Source organism: Piliocolobus tephrosceles, chromosome 16, assembly GCF_002776525.5.
Source record: "Piliocolobus tephrosceles isolate RC106 chromosome 16, ASM277652v3, whole genome shotgun sequence".
NCBI classification, from domain to species: domain Eukaryota; kingdom Metazoa; phylum Chordata; class Mammalia; order Primates; family Cercopithecidae; genus Piliocolobus; species Piliocolobus tephrosceles.
Genome location: NC_045449.1, coordinates 74,513,817 through 74,530,161, shown reverse-complemented (window position 1 = coordinate 74,530,161; position 16,345 = coordinate 74,513,817). Strand labels below are relative to the sequence as shown.

At 44.5% G+C, this 16,345-nt stretch overlaps 1 protein-coding gene across 3 annotated transcripts in view; it reads right to left on the bottom strand.

Moving 5' to 3' along the window:
* RPTOR (regulatory associated protein of MTOR complex 1) overlaps positions 1 to 16,345 on the bottom strand; it is a 399,056-nt gene that overhangs the window by 201,183 nt on the left and 181,528 nt on the right. For all 3 annotated transcript variants that reach the window (XM_026455870.1, XM_026455869.2, XM_026455871.1), the window contains one exon: positions 15,509 to 15,655. In XM_026455870.1, the coding sequence (XP_026311655.1) occupies positions 15,509 to 15,607 (99 nt within the window). In that variant the 5' untranslated portion in view covers positions 15,608 to 15,655. The remainder of the gene's footprint in view (positions 1 to 15,508; positions 15,656 to 16,345) is intronic.

The window sequence follows — 16,345 nt, the reverse complement described above, 5'->3', positions numbered from 1 at the left end:
AACCAAGAGCATTTCTAAAAAACATCCTGATATTCAAGCCGAAGTGTTCTGCCAATGAACATTCTTCTAAGGGTTGCTAAACCAAGGGAAAAAAAAAACTATTTGAACAGATGAGTTATTTCCTATACCTTGTTTTGGTTTTGCATTTATCTAAGATATTGACCCTGTAACTGAAATGACCTTTCAGAAACAGGCCTGCATGTAAGGCTGAGTACTTGGGATTGGCCAAACTTGTGAACAGTGCCCAGGCCTAAAAGTGACCAATTCCAGCCCGGAGCCATGGTTTTCCTGAAGAGCAAGTCCAGGTTGAAAGTGTACCCAAAGGGGTTTCTCCTGCGGAGCCTAGGGACTCAAACACAAGAAAGATTCTCATCTTTAAATGCTCTCCAGAGTCTTCTGGAGGATTTGGGAAGGATCCAGAAAAGTCTTGCGATGCGATACACAGCAACCAGATCCAAAAAAGACATCTGCTGCATCGTCCCCATGCGTGGGTAACGTGGAGTCAGTGCACGCGCAGTTCACAACGTAAGCGGGCAGCTCACCCCAGGCCTGCCATCCACTCCCTGTAGAAAGCATTGCTGTGGGGGCAGTGGGGATCACCTGCATGGCACTTTGTTTTTTTTTTTTTTGAGATGGAGTTTTGCTCTTGTCGCCCAGGCTGGAGTGCAATGGCGTGATCTCAGCTCACTGCAACCTCCACCACCTGGGTTCAAGCGATTCTCCTGCCTCTCAAGTAGCTGGGATTACAGGCATGCGCCACCATGTCAGGCTAATTTTGTATTTTTAGTAGAGACTGGGTTTCACCAATGTTGGCCAGGCTGGTCTCAAACTCCCAACCTCAGGTGATCCGCCCGCCTCAGCCTCCCAAAGAGCTGGGATTACAGGCGTGAGCCACCACGCCCAGCCTCACATTTTCTAAATAAAACGTGAACACTGGGCTGCTTCTTTCCCTTCTCAAATCCATATAAGAGGCATCTTTATGATGAGATATGGTACTAAGAACTCCAGAGGAGTCTTCACCAAGTATTTTCTGAAGATAACATCTCCTCGGCAACACTTTTAGTTCTGCCTTAAAGTAACTTTTATTCTCAATTCAACAATACCTAATTACAATGGCCGTCTTTGCAAAGTTCAAAGAAAGGCTGAGGCTGCTAAAGGAGTCAGTGTATTACTTATCCAACTCTATTAATAGTCAAAGGTATTAATGTGGCATCTATCATGTGACACACAGCGTAACAAAAACAGCAGATGCAAAGCAGAAGTCATATTTTTAATATATCGTTGATATAATTATGTATATCAAATATTAGATTTTAATTTAAAAACCAAGTTGTGCCTATTGCTGGCAGCTATCACATCCAGGCTGAGAGAGCAAAGGAGCTCCTTCTGGTGGATGAAGACTTCCAAGGACGTGGAGAAGCCTCAAGCCTGCCCTTCCAAGGCCAGCTAGAGCCTCTTCATAACAACAGTTTGTCACAATGACCCTGAGTTCCCCCCAAATGAAGCATTCATTATTTCAAAGTCACTTAGCTATTAGCAACTCAACAGCTTCTAAATGCTCTGTGATCATTCTACAACTCTGTGAAGATGGTCAACTAGAAATCACGCTAATATCTCTTATAGTCAACTAAAGGAGATACTGGAAATTCTGCACCCTCTTTGTCAACAAGAGATTTTTAGGAGGAAGGCTTAGCTGACCAGTGGCAGGAGGGGGAGAAAGAGCTAACTCATGGCATATTCTTTGGGTAGTCTCTAGCAGAGGTGGCTAGCGGCCAGGACTGTGCGAGTAACCAGGACTGTGCGAGTAACCAGGACTGGGCTAGTAACCAGGGCTCTGCTAGTAACCAGGGCTGTGCTAGTAGCCAGGGCTGTGCCCCCAACCCTTGCTGCCAAGGGCAAAGTAGCAAAGTGAGTTATAAAAGCAGCATCTGGGTTTAAAGTACTACTGGCTTTATGATTTGTTCCATGATTTCTAGCCCACGCAGACACCTTTCCCAAAAACTGATGACCTCTTCCAGACCTGGCAATGCCCAGCACTCCAGGCACACTGCTGGAGCTCCCGACACAAGTGGATCACGTGTCCTGGTCTCTCCTCCTGCCTCTGTCACTGTCGTGCCTATCCTACCTGTCTTTATGCTGGCAACTTCTTATGTTCTACGGCTCAGGTTAGACATCTCCTTCTGGCCGCCCTCGGTCCTTGCGGCTTCTTCTCTGCATGGCGGAACCTGAAAGAGGGCCCTGCCCCCTGCCAGATGGGTGCCTTCACCCCCGGAAACATTTCGTTCATCATCAGCTGCTGTGTTTCTGCTTACTTAACTCTAATGAACTGAGTCATAAGAGAGAGAGCCTTGGCTAATTACAGGAGAGAGACGGGAAGACAGGAAGGGTTCCAATTCTGTTAACAAGGAGGAGAGGGAAAGCTGGAGAAACTAGGAAGAGCTGAGCAGAAAGTGGGTGTTATTCCCAGCGTGCAAAGGACAATCTAATAAGGCCGGATCCAGACACATGTACTCACTCCACCTTCCAAAACAAATGCCAATTAGAAAGGAACGTATGTGAAGCACTAGGACCAAAACACACATAGCAGTATGTGTGTGTGTATGTGTTTAGGTGCATACATGTATATACATGTGTATGTATGTATGTGAGTATACAGGACTCCGTGTGTATATAGGTGAATGTGTAGATGTGCATGTCTGTATGAGCATGTACCTGTGTATATGTGTGTGCATGTGTATATGTCCATGTTTCTGTGTGCACGTATATGTGTGTACATTTATGTATGTATAGGTGGGCATGTATGTGTATATGCACATGTATGTGTGTATGTGTCTGTGCGTGTGCATGTCTATATGTGTGCGCACGCAAGTATATGTATGTGTCTGTGTATACAACTGTATGCATATGTGCATGTGTGTATATGTATGCGTGTGGACATGTATGTGTATGTGTGTGTACGCATGTACACATGTGTGTGGCATCGGTGCATGTCTATATGCATAGATGTGTGTACATATGTGTATGTAAATGTAGGTGAGTATACGTGTGCATATGTTGTCTACGTGCATGTGCATGTGTACATGTCTGTATGTGCATGTGCTTATATACGTGTGTGTATGTGTGTGCACCTGCTCCTCCTGTACTCAATTGTGCTGTGTGTCTTCACCCTTCCTCCAAACCTGGCCTCTGTGCGCATGTGCTGCCATCCCCCTCCGGAATGACCACCGTCCACGCTCCTCCTCCAGCCAGCTCCTCCCCTCGTGTACTGGATCCTGTTCCCTTCACACCTACTTAAGGGCCGCCCTCATGAGCTCTCTCCCTCCCACATATCAGCTTTTCCCTCTGCCAGGTTACTCCCATCAGCACAAACACACGCTCTCACAACGTCCATGTAAAGAAAACAAACCTCCCTCAGGAGCTTCCACATGGCATCGCCCACCCTCTCCTGAACAGTTTAGAATCACATGAGGGCCCACCGCCCCGTGCTGAAACTGCTTTTGTTAAGTCCAGCTATGGCCCTGTGTCCACAAAGGCAACAGTCCATCCTCGGTCCTCATCGTGTGAGCCGCTCGGCAGCACAGCAATCAGCGAACGGTCCCTACTTCTAGAGGCTTTCCTGAGGCTCTTCCTGACTTACTGAGGCCATGAGTCCTGGTTTCCCTCCAACTCCCTGGCTACTTCTCTGGTCTGGTCTGTCAGTGCCCCTCCATTTACCAGACTCTACACACACCACCGAGCGCAGGCCTCGACTGGCCTCTCCTCTCCAGCCACACGAACCACATGGGGGCTCGTCACCACCCTGTGGCTTCAGTCATTGTCTGTTCCAGGATGACATCGACCACCTTCTGATGCATTCTCAGGAAAGTACAGCCAGGATTTGTCCATTTGTGTGCTGCTGTATGCCCTGTCACCCTTCCTAATTTACAGGAGATGCTGAACAAACATCTCTGATGGGACGTCACACCCCACACTGCCTGAGCAGAGCTCTGTGTCCTACACCCCAAGACCTCCATCCAGCCTCCAGCCTCATGGCCCTCCTGGCTCAGGAGACAGCCATTCCATTCCACCCAGGCCAAAAACACTGGCGTTGCCTTTAACTTCTTTTGCTTGCGTCCTCCATCTAATCTTCATTCTTCACTTGTGTAAATCACTCGTCCTTCACAATGAACCCCTGATGCAAACATTTGCTTTGCCAACATCTACCACCTTAGTCCAAGCACTGCCACCGCCTGCCATGGCCTCCTGCACTGTCCTCCACCTGGACGGCCCCCACACCAGCACCACCCTCCACTCGGAGGGCCCCCACACTGCCAGGGAGGAGTCTTTTTAGTCTGCTCATTAGCCAAGCCAGCAGGGGTCAGCTGAGTGCCTAGCATGGGCCAAGTGCTATTCTACAGTGCATGCCACTCTCCTGCTGGGTCATGGGCTAACCCTCAGTTTCACATCTTGAGAACCTTGCCAGACTATTTTCTGAAGCAGCCGTACCATTTTACATTCCCACCAGCAGTGTGCAAGGATTCCAATCACTCAACATCCTCACCAACGCTTGTTATTACCCATCTGTTTTATTGCTGCCACCCTAGTGGCATGAGGAAGCACCTCACTGTAGTTTTGATTTGCATTTCCCTGATAACCAATGATGTCTTTTTCTTGTCTTATTGCACTGGCTAGAACCTCCAGTACTTCTATTGAATAACACTGATAAGAATGGATATCTTGCTTCCAATCTTAAGGCAGAAACATTCGATCTTTTACCAGTAAGTAAAAGGACGGCCATAGGTTTTTGCAGATTTTTAAAAAAATCAAATTGAAGTTCTTCTCTATTCTTAGTTTACTGCAAGTTTTTTTTTTCTCTCATGAATAAGTGTTTTGTTGAAAGAGTTTTCTGCATCAATTGATAGGATCGTATGATTTTTCATCTTTAGTCTGTTGGTACGAAGTATATTAATTAATTTTTAAACACTGAGCTAGACTTCTACAGCTGTAAAAAATTCCAAGTCACAGTATATAATTCCTTTTATAAATTGCTAGAACTGATTTGCTATTATTGTATTTGAGGATTTCGGCACCTAAGTTTGTGATAGATACTGGTTTGCTGTTTTTTATTTTGTGAACGGTGTGTCTGGTTTTGGCATTAGGATAATAATGGCCTCATAAAATGAATTGAAATGTGTTCCCAACCCTTCTTTCTGGAAGAGCTTGTTCTTTTTAAATGTTTGGCAACAGTCTCCAGTGAAACCATGTATGCCTGGAGATTTATGTTTCAGACAATTAGAATTAAACGACATTCAATTTCTTTCATGATTCTAGGATTATTCAGATTATCTAATGCTGAACAGATAATACTTAGAACAGGCAATTGGTTGAATTTTGATAGCTAGGAGTTTTCGAGGAATTGCTCTGTTTCCTCTAAGTTGCTGAATTTAAGAGTGTAAGGTTGTTCATTATTCTTTGAGTGGCTACAGGATCTGTAGAGATTTTCCCATCTCCCTCTTGATTCTTCTATTTTGTTAGTATTGCTAGGAAAGTATCCATTTTATTGATTTTTTCTGAGAATCAGCTTTTGATATTTCTCCATTATTTTTCTGTTTTCAATTTCAATGATTTCTGCTCCTTATTATTTCCTTTCTTCCGACTGCTTTCGGTTTATTTTACACTTCTAATATCTTGAGGCAGGAATTTATATTAATAATTTGATATCTTTCCTCTTTTCTAACCTAAGCATTTTAGTGCTATAAATTTAGTGCTATAAATTTCTCTTTCAATACTGCTTTATCTGCATCCTATAAATACAGATATGTTGTATATTCTATTTTCATCTAATTTCTATAATTTCATCTATTTTCATTATGAATTTCATTATGAAATTCAATAATTTCATCTATTTTCATCTAATTCTATATATTTTTTTAAATTTTCCCTTGAGGCTTCTGACCCATTATTTAGAAATACTTATTTAGAAATACATTATTTAGAAAAATTGTTTAATTTTTTTCATAGATTTTTCTCTTGTGTTTATTGACGTGTAGCTGATTCTCTTGTGGTTAAAGAACACATTCTGTGTTGTTTAAAACCTGTTGAGGTTTATTTTATGACCGACCTTGATGAATGTTCCACGGACACTGGAAAAGTGTGTGTATTGGCTGCTGTTGGATGGAGTGTTCTGTAAATCCCATGGTGATACTTACGGCTGATATTTCAACACGGGTGATCACTTCATCTTCAAGAAAAGATGGTCTCACTTCTTCTTTTCTGATCTCTACGCCTGTTTCCTGCCCTTGCCTTCTGCGCAAACAGGCTTATCGTGTGATGCTGGAGAGGATGGGTAAGAATGAACACCTCTTCCGTGTTTCTGACCTCAGTGTTCAGTGAAAGCACTTACTTTCCATTTGCCCCTCTCCTCTCATGAGGCTCCACCTTCAGCCAGAAACTCCACTGCCCTGTGCCACCAGGATCCCTTGTGAAAGACATCTGCCTCAGTGTCGGGGCAGGGTGAGCCCCTCGGCCTCAGTGTTGGGTGCAGAAGTGTTCCTGCGACAGCAAGCAGGGCCAGGCAGATGGATCCTGCTGGGATCACAGTGTCCCATTCTGCATCCCATAGTGCTGGCCATCATCTGTGAGCCAGAATATCAAGCAATTTCAGATAATACTTTTAAATAGATGAAATTAGGAAAAAAAAAAAAAAAAGGTTAAACTCTAAGAATTTGGGGAAAGCTCCCAGTTTTGTGACAAGTGCAAATAGTATATTGTATTCATGAATTAAGACTAATCAAGTTTTGTTTCTTGCCACATTTCATACAAATCAATTAAAGATCAAATATATTTAATGCATCATAGATACATCTAAAGAAGACAACTAAAGGTAGTTTATTCAAATATGTATTTATCAAGTCAAATCTACAGATCCTTCCTGAGCATCAATTTAACGTGAGGTATTCCTGACAGGTTTACATAACAGATGTAAAGTAAGCTGACAACAGAGGAGAGGCTACAACACAACGCGTCCTTGTCAAGGCCGCTGTGGCGGAGACTGCTGTATTAGGTCAGCCGAGGAGGATTTCAGGCTCGGGAAAGCGTTTGTGAAGAAAGGAGAACTCCAGCTGCACTCTGGAAGTTGTCTGTGCTAATGATACGCTTTGCTGTGTCTGTGAATTTCATTTAAGATCATCAGTAGTAAGGGTTCTTAAATCTTTTATGCAGAGAAATCACTTTTCTTTTTACTGAAGCCTCCAAATTCTAGGACTGGGAGTTGTGAAAGGTGCCAACAGAAAAGACCTTTATCTCCCCACGCAAACCACAGAAAGGGATGGCGCATGGGCACAGAGAAGCAGCAAAAGCTTTGGCGGTCACATTCAGCTCAGCTGCGCAGACTGAAGATGGATGAAACGGCACAAATGTCCCACCAACTGTGAAACGTCACACAAACCAAAGGCGAGGGTGTCCACAGCCCGAGGCCTGCCAGATACACGGGGCCAGACTGGGCAGCTCCTGCTGCCTGCTCCCTGCGAGGCTGCCCTCCCAGCACCCACTGGCAGGTGTAGACCTCATCTTCCATGGGCCTGTGTTTCCCCCCACTTCTCCTGTGACCTATTTCCTTTCTGATCAGCAAGTCAGCTTGCCAGTCCACCCAAGCACCAGCCCTGCCCCACCATCCTCTTAACCTCTCACAGTGGCTTCATTCTCCCCAGCGGGGCTTTGCGGATGGTTGTTCTGTGGATTCCAACTAAAGGGGTTTCTACTGTATGTTTTGGATGAACTCCCCTTCTGCCATAGACAGTAGAAATGGCAGCATTTCTGCTAAATGAAAAATGTTTCTCTTCGGTTGTGGTGGTGGTGGTGGAGTGTGTGTGTGTGTGTGTGTGTGTGTGTGTGTGTGTGTGTGTGTGTGAGAGACAGAGAGAGAGAGAATGAATATATGTGCTTCAACTACATTACACATTTCTTCACACCAGGGAGCAGATATTCTAACGTTTCGAAAACCTTCACAAGTATGGGTTCTTACAGCTTACTATAAATAAACTATAAGGTATGTAAAATGACTTTGGCCAACTTTTGTTAAAAAGAGGAATTGAGGCCGGGCGCGGTGGCTCAAGCCTGTAATCCCAGCACTTTGGGAGGCCGAGGTGGGCGGATCATGAGGTCAGGAGATCGAGACCATCCTGGCTAACACGGTGAAACCCCGTCTCTACTAAAAAATACAAAAAACTAGCCGGGCGACGTGGTGGGCGCCTGTAGTCCCAGGTACTCGGGAGGCTGAGGCAGGAGAATGGCGTAAACCCGGGAGGCGGAGCTGAGATCTGGTCACTGCACTCCAGCCTGGGCGGCACAGCAAGACTCCGTCTCAAAAAAAAAAGGGAATTGAAAGTGTCTAGAACGCATGCAGAGAAGGGAAATGGGAAGGCGGCCCCCGTGCCCAAGCCTGGAGTGGTGTGGGCTGGAAGGCATGGGTTACCTGAAGACCTGCCATCAGGACAGCCAACGTCTCACCTGTGTGCCTGAAGCCAGGTGTCCTGCAATGATCCTCCACCACCACCCTCCCCAGAAAGCACTCAGGGTGGTAGTGGAGTTTTTTTTCTTTAAAGAGAGTTACTGACGTATCTGGGGAAAATTAAAGGCAGCTAGTGTGATCATTTAGAGCCCAGAGAAATAAAGACCTCAGCGTGGGGGCGTCAGTGAGTCCCCAGCGCAGCAGACAGCGTCCCCTACTTCCCATCGAGCAAAGCCCTCTGGCCAACACTTCCTGACACAGACACGCAGTGATGGGCAGCTTCTCTTCATTCTTAAATATGAGAAACAATAAAATCATCACACACCTCTAGTATGAGAGAGAATAATCAAAATTAACCAAAGGAAAAAAAAATTATGCTGGAGGAAACAGAGATAACTTAGAAAAGAGAAAAGCATCTTTTTAAAACCTAAAAATTAGTATCACTTGACACTTAATACAGTTGTGACATAACAGACGACAGCTCATGTCCCTACTGCCTACAAACAACCAACTATGAGATTACAGGGGAAGCACTTATGAAAATCACCGTTTGAAAGAGAAACACAGGCCAGCCTGAGCTCCCGTGGAATCGGCACTGCAGATCCCTCCTCTGAATCACAGATGTCATGACAACGGCAAGTCCGTGGAGAAGATTTGCAAACTCACACACACAAATTCCCATTTAGGAAACGGTGATCAAGAAACACACCTGTTGAGAGGTACCCAAAGAACTAACTGATGGTATTCAGCAATCACTACAATCACAACCTTCAGCCTGAGAACTGCCTTTTGCTGCAGAATTCCATGCCAGGCATGCAGTGTGCCCATCTACAGGAGTAGCAAAGGAATGACAAAGATTTCAGAATATGAGTACCTTAGTTCTGTGAGACACGCATTTAATATTTTTGAGGAAACTTGAAGATTCTAGACGTTAGTCATTTTTGGCAGAATCACAATATTTATTTGACATAAAATTTAGTTACGGGGATCAATGCAGGAAGCCAATGTATCATCTATCGGTTTTCACATTGGTGTGGGGGGGGGGCCGGCAGTTAAGTCACTGCAGCTTCAGGGATGCTGTGGACCCAAGCAAGCTTCTCGCCGTGGCAGTGAGTGACCGTTTGACAGGTTTCTGTGCTTTGGGAGTGTACTGCTAGATGTGGCAGGACTGGACCACACAGTCGTGTTTAGAGACACCACACATGATTTACTTGGAAGCATCCTGAGAAAAGCCTTGTAGAGTGTGGGGGAATAGTGGAGAAGTGAATTGTGCCCGTGATCCATGGGCTGAACTTTTTTTTTTTTTTTTTTTTAAAGAGATGGGGGTCTCACGCTATTGCCCAGGCACAATGCAGTGGCACAATCACGGCTCACTACAGCCTCCAACTCTGAGCTCAAGCAACCCTTCCACCTTGGTCTCCAGAGTAGCTGGGATGACACATGCACGTCACTACAGCTGGCTAACTTTTGTATTTTTTTGTAGAGATGGGGTTTTGCTATGCTGCCCAGGCTGGTCTTGAACTCCTGGACTCAAGCCATCTGCCCACTTCGGCCTTCTAAAGTGCTGGGGTTACAGTCATGAGCCGCCACACCGGCCAAGGCTGAACTTTCATACAAGACTCTTCTGACACACAGCAACCTGTTCTCCAGAAGTCATTCTCAGGCTATTTTCACGGCTCCTACCAAGAACTTGCCTATGCTCCAGCCCCAAACCAAACAAAGATGGCTACATGCAGAACAAGACTTACTGGAGCAGTCAAGCCTGTGCTGTCCCAGCAGAAGAAAGGCATTATTGTCTTTACCACCAACCGAATTCGCTACTGGCCTCCCATTAAAAAGAAGAGAAACTCACCTAGATTTCACTCCGGGCTTGACTGCCGTCTTCAGTGATGGTGAGTTGTGACTGCCCTTGAGAAATATCCACTAGAAGAAACTGATGGACAAGACTTCATGGGCTCTGTTTTCAAGAGCATCTGTGTCTTTAAGACTTCACCTTCCTTTCTAGTTTATAGGCTAAGGATTTAGTATCCAAGATAAAAGTTGTTACAAAAACATTTGAATTCTCTTTTTTCTCTCTCTCTAACTCAGACAATACATATACCGTGTATGATGACAATAAATATTCCTCTTATGGCGTTTATCTGGATGGAGGTGGCAGACTTATCAAGAACATCTACTCAGCCACTGCAAGTAGTAATAATGCTACCATTGGAAGACTGAAAATTGCCTAACATTCCATATCTATGCTATCGATAATGGATGTAGTTAGAATGATGACATTACCCAGGCAATGTGGCTGATGGTCCTCATCGGATTATCTCACAGACACCCCCAAGTCCACTCCCTTTAGCCACCCCTCAACCACAGCTGGGGTGCTGCGTGACCTGGCTCTGGCCAACTTCGTTTAAAGCAAAGTCGGCTTGTTGCAGTCATCCCTCAATATTCCCAGGGTATTGGTTCTTAGACCCCCCCAGATGCCAAAATCTGCCAACGCACAGGTAAAAAATGGTGTGGTGCTTGCATGTAACCTACACACAGATTTTGGTGTACTTCAAATCATCTCTAGATTACTTATAACATCTACTACAATGTGAATGCTGTAAACACAGTTGTTATACTGTACTGTTAAGGGAATCATGGCGAGAAGAAGTGTACACGTTCAGTACAGTGCAATTTTTTTTTTCTGAATGTCTTGGAGCCACAGTTAGTTGACTCCAAGGATGTGGAAGCCACAGACACAGAGGGCGGGCTGTTCTTTCCTTATAAAAGAGACAGCTGTGGCCAGCACTGCCCCTTCCCCATTTTCTCCTGCCTCCCAAGCAGATGGAACACCTGCAGATGTGGTGGGCATATTGCAACCGTGAGGATAAAGCCAGCTGGCCAAGGATGCCTGGTCTCCAGGGGCACTGCTGAAAGTCAATCATTTGCCTCAGAGACCTTATTAGTGAAAAAGACAAACTGCTATTTGTCTGAAACCCAGTAACGAGATTTTTCATTACTTCCACTGCTTCAAATACTGACGGTCTCAGACCGCCAAACATCCTTTCTTAGGGTGGTGCTTGAGGATTTCCTCTAGGAGAACAAAGGAGAAAATTGAAAGGGGGGAAGAAGTGGGATCTAGACACAGGGACGGGTCCCGGAGAGTTACAAAGGGAAGCCAGCTGACGCTGGGGAGGAGGCCATAGGCACCATCGGCTGAGCGAGGCAGGAGAGCTTGGAAGACACGAGGGGACAGGGTGCCTTCTGTGCTCTGCCGCTCTCCTTACGGATCTATCAGTGGTGGAAGTGGCAACGTGGTAGATAATTCAAGAAGAAAATAGGAAATGTCCAGGAAAAACAAGCAAACAAACAAAAACCGTTGTAAAAATGGAAATCACAGTACTCTATTTAGCCACTAAGTGAGCAATATTTATGTGGCCATAATCAGGTAACAAGGTTTAATGCTTGTCTTCCTATAGAATCAATCTCCACTCAAGCACAGAGGTGTTAATCGTGGTCAGAGAACGACAGACAATCACAAAAAGTGCAGAGAACAGAAGCTGTAAAAGAAAAAAGGGAGAAGAAAGCACAAGGAAGCTAAGAGCCTTGAAAATGGAATAAATGACCCATTACTGATAAAACTGGAAACATAAGCATAAGGATATGACTTAAAACCGCAAAGATTACAAAGTATAGAGAAACCCAACAGGGAATAAGAGGGAAAGCAAGAAGGTGTCGTGAGTGACGCAGCCTCTTCAATCTAGAATTTTCTCTTTAGAATTCACTATTTATCGAGACCATCCTGGCTAACCCGGTGAAACCCCGTCTCTACTAAAAAATACAAAAAAAAAAACTAGCCGGGCGAGGTGGCGGGCGCCTGTAGTCCCAGCTACTCGGGAGGCTGAGGCAGGAGAATGGCATAAACCCGGGAGGCGGAGCTTGCAGTGAGCTGAGATCCGGCCACTGCACTCCAGCCTGGGAGACAGAGCGAGACTCCGTCTCAAAAAAAAAAAAAAGGAATTCACTATTGAATACAAATAACACATAAGAATTTAAACCAGCATGTAATCTACATGTAATCGACTTCTTTGCTAACAGGCTTCCACATCGTTTCTCCATTCTTTAAACAGGACTTAATGGCATCTCTGTTCTTGGTTTGTACCCTAAGAGAAAGCACACAGATAACCTAAAATCGACGAATCAAGAAGCAGTGGTCTCAGCATGTCATCCACAGAGGAGACACCCTCCGGAAGAACTAGAAATGGAAACAGGGAAAGGAGGTGCCTTTGGTCACAGATTCTCAGCAGAGAAAGTGTGGGGCCAGGAACTATTTTATTCATCATAAACCTTCTGTATTATTTGATTTTTCAAACCATGGCATATAATAATTTGGTAAAAATAAATATTTATAAAAGAAGACTGAAAGCGGAGAGACTTGAATATTATCCTTAATTTTTAAATTACAAAGAAATATGACACAATGACAAATATAAGCAGGATTACTGAGTGACAGAGATGCCATTTTCTGGCTCTGATGGTCTGATGTGTGTGCAACACTGTACCTGTGCTTTCCTGAAGTCGTCTTCTACTCTACCTGCGGCACTCCTGAGAGAGAAGTACACAATAAATAAACCTCCTGCTCCCAGGACAAGCACTGTGCCACTAAGAATATGAAAGCTGATCATCATCTCTTAACAGTTATGTCACTCATGTTCATGTTAATGTTTATTATTTGGAGGCTTTCTGGTTCAAATAACCATTTTCTTGCATTACATTTAATCAATTCTTTAACACTAGAACAAATCATTCACCTGTCAATTTCTTTCAGCTCACATGTCATACAATAAAAAGTATTAAAACATATTGTAAATTTACGAAGAATTTGACCAGCTGTAAAGAGGGAAAAAATATTTTAAAAGAAAAACCCTAACTGGCTGCACAGGATTGCTGTTTCTCTAGCAGATAGTAAAATGACTAAAATGAACATTAAGATATTAGCTAGGAGCTAATTTTACCATTTTAATTTCCACTGTTTATGTAAGAGATCAAGTGAACAATAGCCAATAATAGTAAGTGTAATAGAAACACATAAGAAAGAACGAAGATAAAAATCAGAGCTAATTAAAGACATACGGTATCGCATTGCCTTGCCATCTATTTGCCAACTCAGTTAACATATTTTTCATCTGATCTCTTTTGTGTGGAATGAGTCAATTAAACATTTTCTTCCCCTAAAAAAAGATGCATGGGAATCTTTTCTGTTACACTTGATGAAATGAACAGTGTCTTAGGCTGATTAATCCCTGGCAACATACAGCGAGCACACACGGTACTGCCGGAGCACATGCTCAAAGCGCTGGGATGCAAACATTTGATATTATGCACGAGCTGGAGGTGCTGGTTTTCTGCGGAAAGGGGAGCGGGTCTCCATTTAACATGTTTTAATTAACTAAGGCTGATGGATTGGCCTTTCCCTTAGCCACTCTACAGCCCATAAATCTGGTGAACTCAGGAAGGATTCTGTGGCATTTTTATTTACATATTATAAATGTAAAAATCTGCCTTTTTGGGGGGCAATATTTATTACTTGATGCAAGAAAAAATAAATTACCTCTCAATGCTTTGAGCTCCTTAATGCTCATTAGATAACCTATCCCCTGGGTAAACCAAGATGAAATGTCTAAAAGCAAGGGAAAAAATTTGATCATACAAACCTTGATCTTTCTTTCCCTCATCATAGAAAACAAACAAACGTGTTGCATGTGGACCCTTTTTCATGGACAAAGCACGTTATACTTAATCACTCTTTTGCGGTGTCTCACATAAAGACTTAATAAATATAAAATATTCAACTGTACACACATTAACATGAAAGTCTACCAAACAGAATTTCAAATTTTGTTGCCGATTGTTTCAGCATTTTCCTCTGATGAAATGTGAAAACATAATGCATTAAAACGGAATATACTCAAAAAGGCTTGAGGAAACATACTCAAGACCATTTTTGCTCCTAAATTGAGAATTTCTTATACTGCAACCAGTCAGAACTCATGACCCCCTTGAGGCTGCAAAATGTTTCATTCTGACACTCTTGTGCAGGCCACAAGATGGAGGCCTCTTAATTGAAACTGCCTCTTCAATTTGTCCTCAGAATTCACTGTTTAATTCAAACATCAAATATTAATTAAAACAACCAAGCAAAATGTCTCATTATCAGAGCGGTGCAGAGGCTCTCCGCTTTTTGAAGGGGAAGCTACAAATGGCAGCTGTTTTCATTTGTTTTCTATCATTTTAGCTTAGTGGTTGTCGGGGATTTTTTTTTTTTTTTTTTTAACACAACAGAAAAAGAAACTGGGGCAGTAACAAAGGCACTGGTGGAAGTGAAGACCGTGGAACTGAAGCTGTGGGTCCATGTCTCCTAAAATAAACGTGTCTGCTTTATTTTCACATTTATCTTGGAGGCAGAGACTGTTGGAGCACAAATCGACCCTAGTAATGTTATCAATTAATGTTTGGATTAAAAATGACATTGAGTAAAATGAGATGTAAAAATAAGCCTGTAAGTTTGTACTGGGCTGGGCACAGTGGCTCAAGCCTGTAATCCCAGAACTTTGTAGGCTGAGGCACATGCACTGCTTGAGCTCAGGAGTTTGAGACCAGCCTGAGAAACATGGTGAAACCCCACCTCTACAAAAACTACAAAAATTAGCTAGGCATGGCGGTATGGCGTGCACCTGTAGTCTCACCCTCTTGGAAGGCTGAGAAGGGAAGATTACTTGGGCTCAGGTGACAGACGCTGCAGTGCCCGGAAATGGCACCACCGCACTCCAGCCTGGGCTGTAACAGAATATGTTTCAAAAATAAAAGTGTGCTGAGTGCCTCCGTAGCTCCCGGCATTGAATATGCCATCCTGCCCTTGGCATTCTGAGCCCTGCTCCATTCAGAGAATGTCCAACACCTCCCAACCTCCCCACCCAAACCCCAACCCTAGGGAAAACAAAGGCAAACCCAACACTGCTCTCCGAGCACCAGAGCGCTCACCTCCAGCTCCTGCTCCCGCTGTAGTGCGAACTGCTTGAAGGACTTGACGATCAAGCCAGCGTTGGAGCAGTCATAGACGAAGATCGACGGACTGCCCATCCATGTCTGCAGGTCATAGATGGACAGAGGGATGTACTGCGTGTAGTTCTAGAAAACACACAGAGTGCGCTCGTTACGTGTGCATCTCAGGAATAAGGGCTGCTGGTGAGTACTGCACGTCACAAAAGGCACACACACTGAGCCTGGTTGCTGGAGAGACGCTGAGTTAGCCTTTATACAAAACTATAAAAACAGCAAACTGGCTAGGTGCAATGGCTCACACCTGTAATCCCAGCACTTTGGGAGGCTGAGGCGGGCGGATCACCTGAGGTCAGGAGTTCGAGACCAGCCTGACCAACATGGTGAAACCCAGTCTCTACGAAAAATACAAAATTAGCCAGATGCGGTGAAGGGCGCCTGTAAAGCCAGCAACTTGGGAGGCTGAGGCAGGAGAATCACTTGAACCTGGGAGGCGGAGGTTATAGTGCGCCAAGATGGCACCGTTGTACTCCAGCCCGGGCGACAGAGCGAGACTCAGTCTCCAAAAACAAAAACAAAAACCATCAACTGAACTTCTCCACATCTCCTCAGATGCTGCTTTACTCCAGTAGTGCCCACACCAGGTGGCTGCCGAAGTCATCATCCCGAGCCCCAGGCTTCTCCGCCACTGCCACTGGGTTCAGCTGCTGGTCAACTCCTTAAACTTGTCTCAGTTGCCACTGTGGGGCCTCCCTGCATGGACCCCACAGCCCAGTTCCCACCGTGGGACCTCCCTCCATGGACCCCACAGCTGTCTCA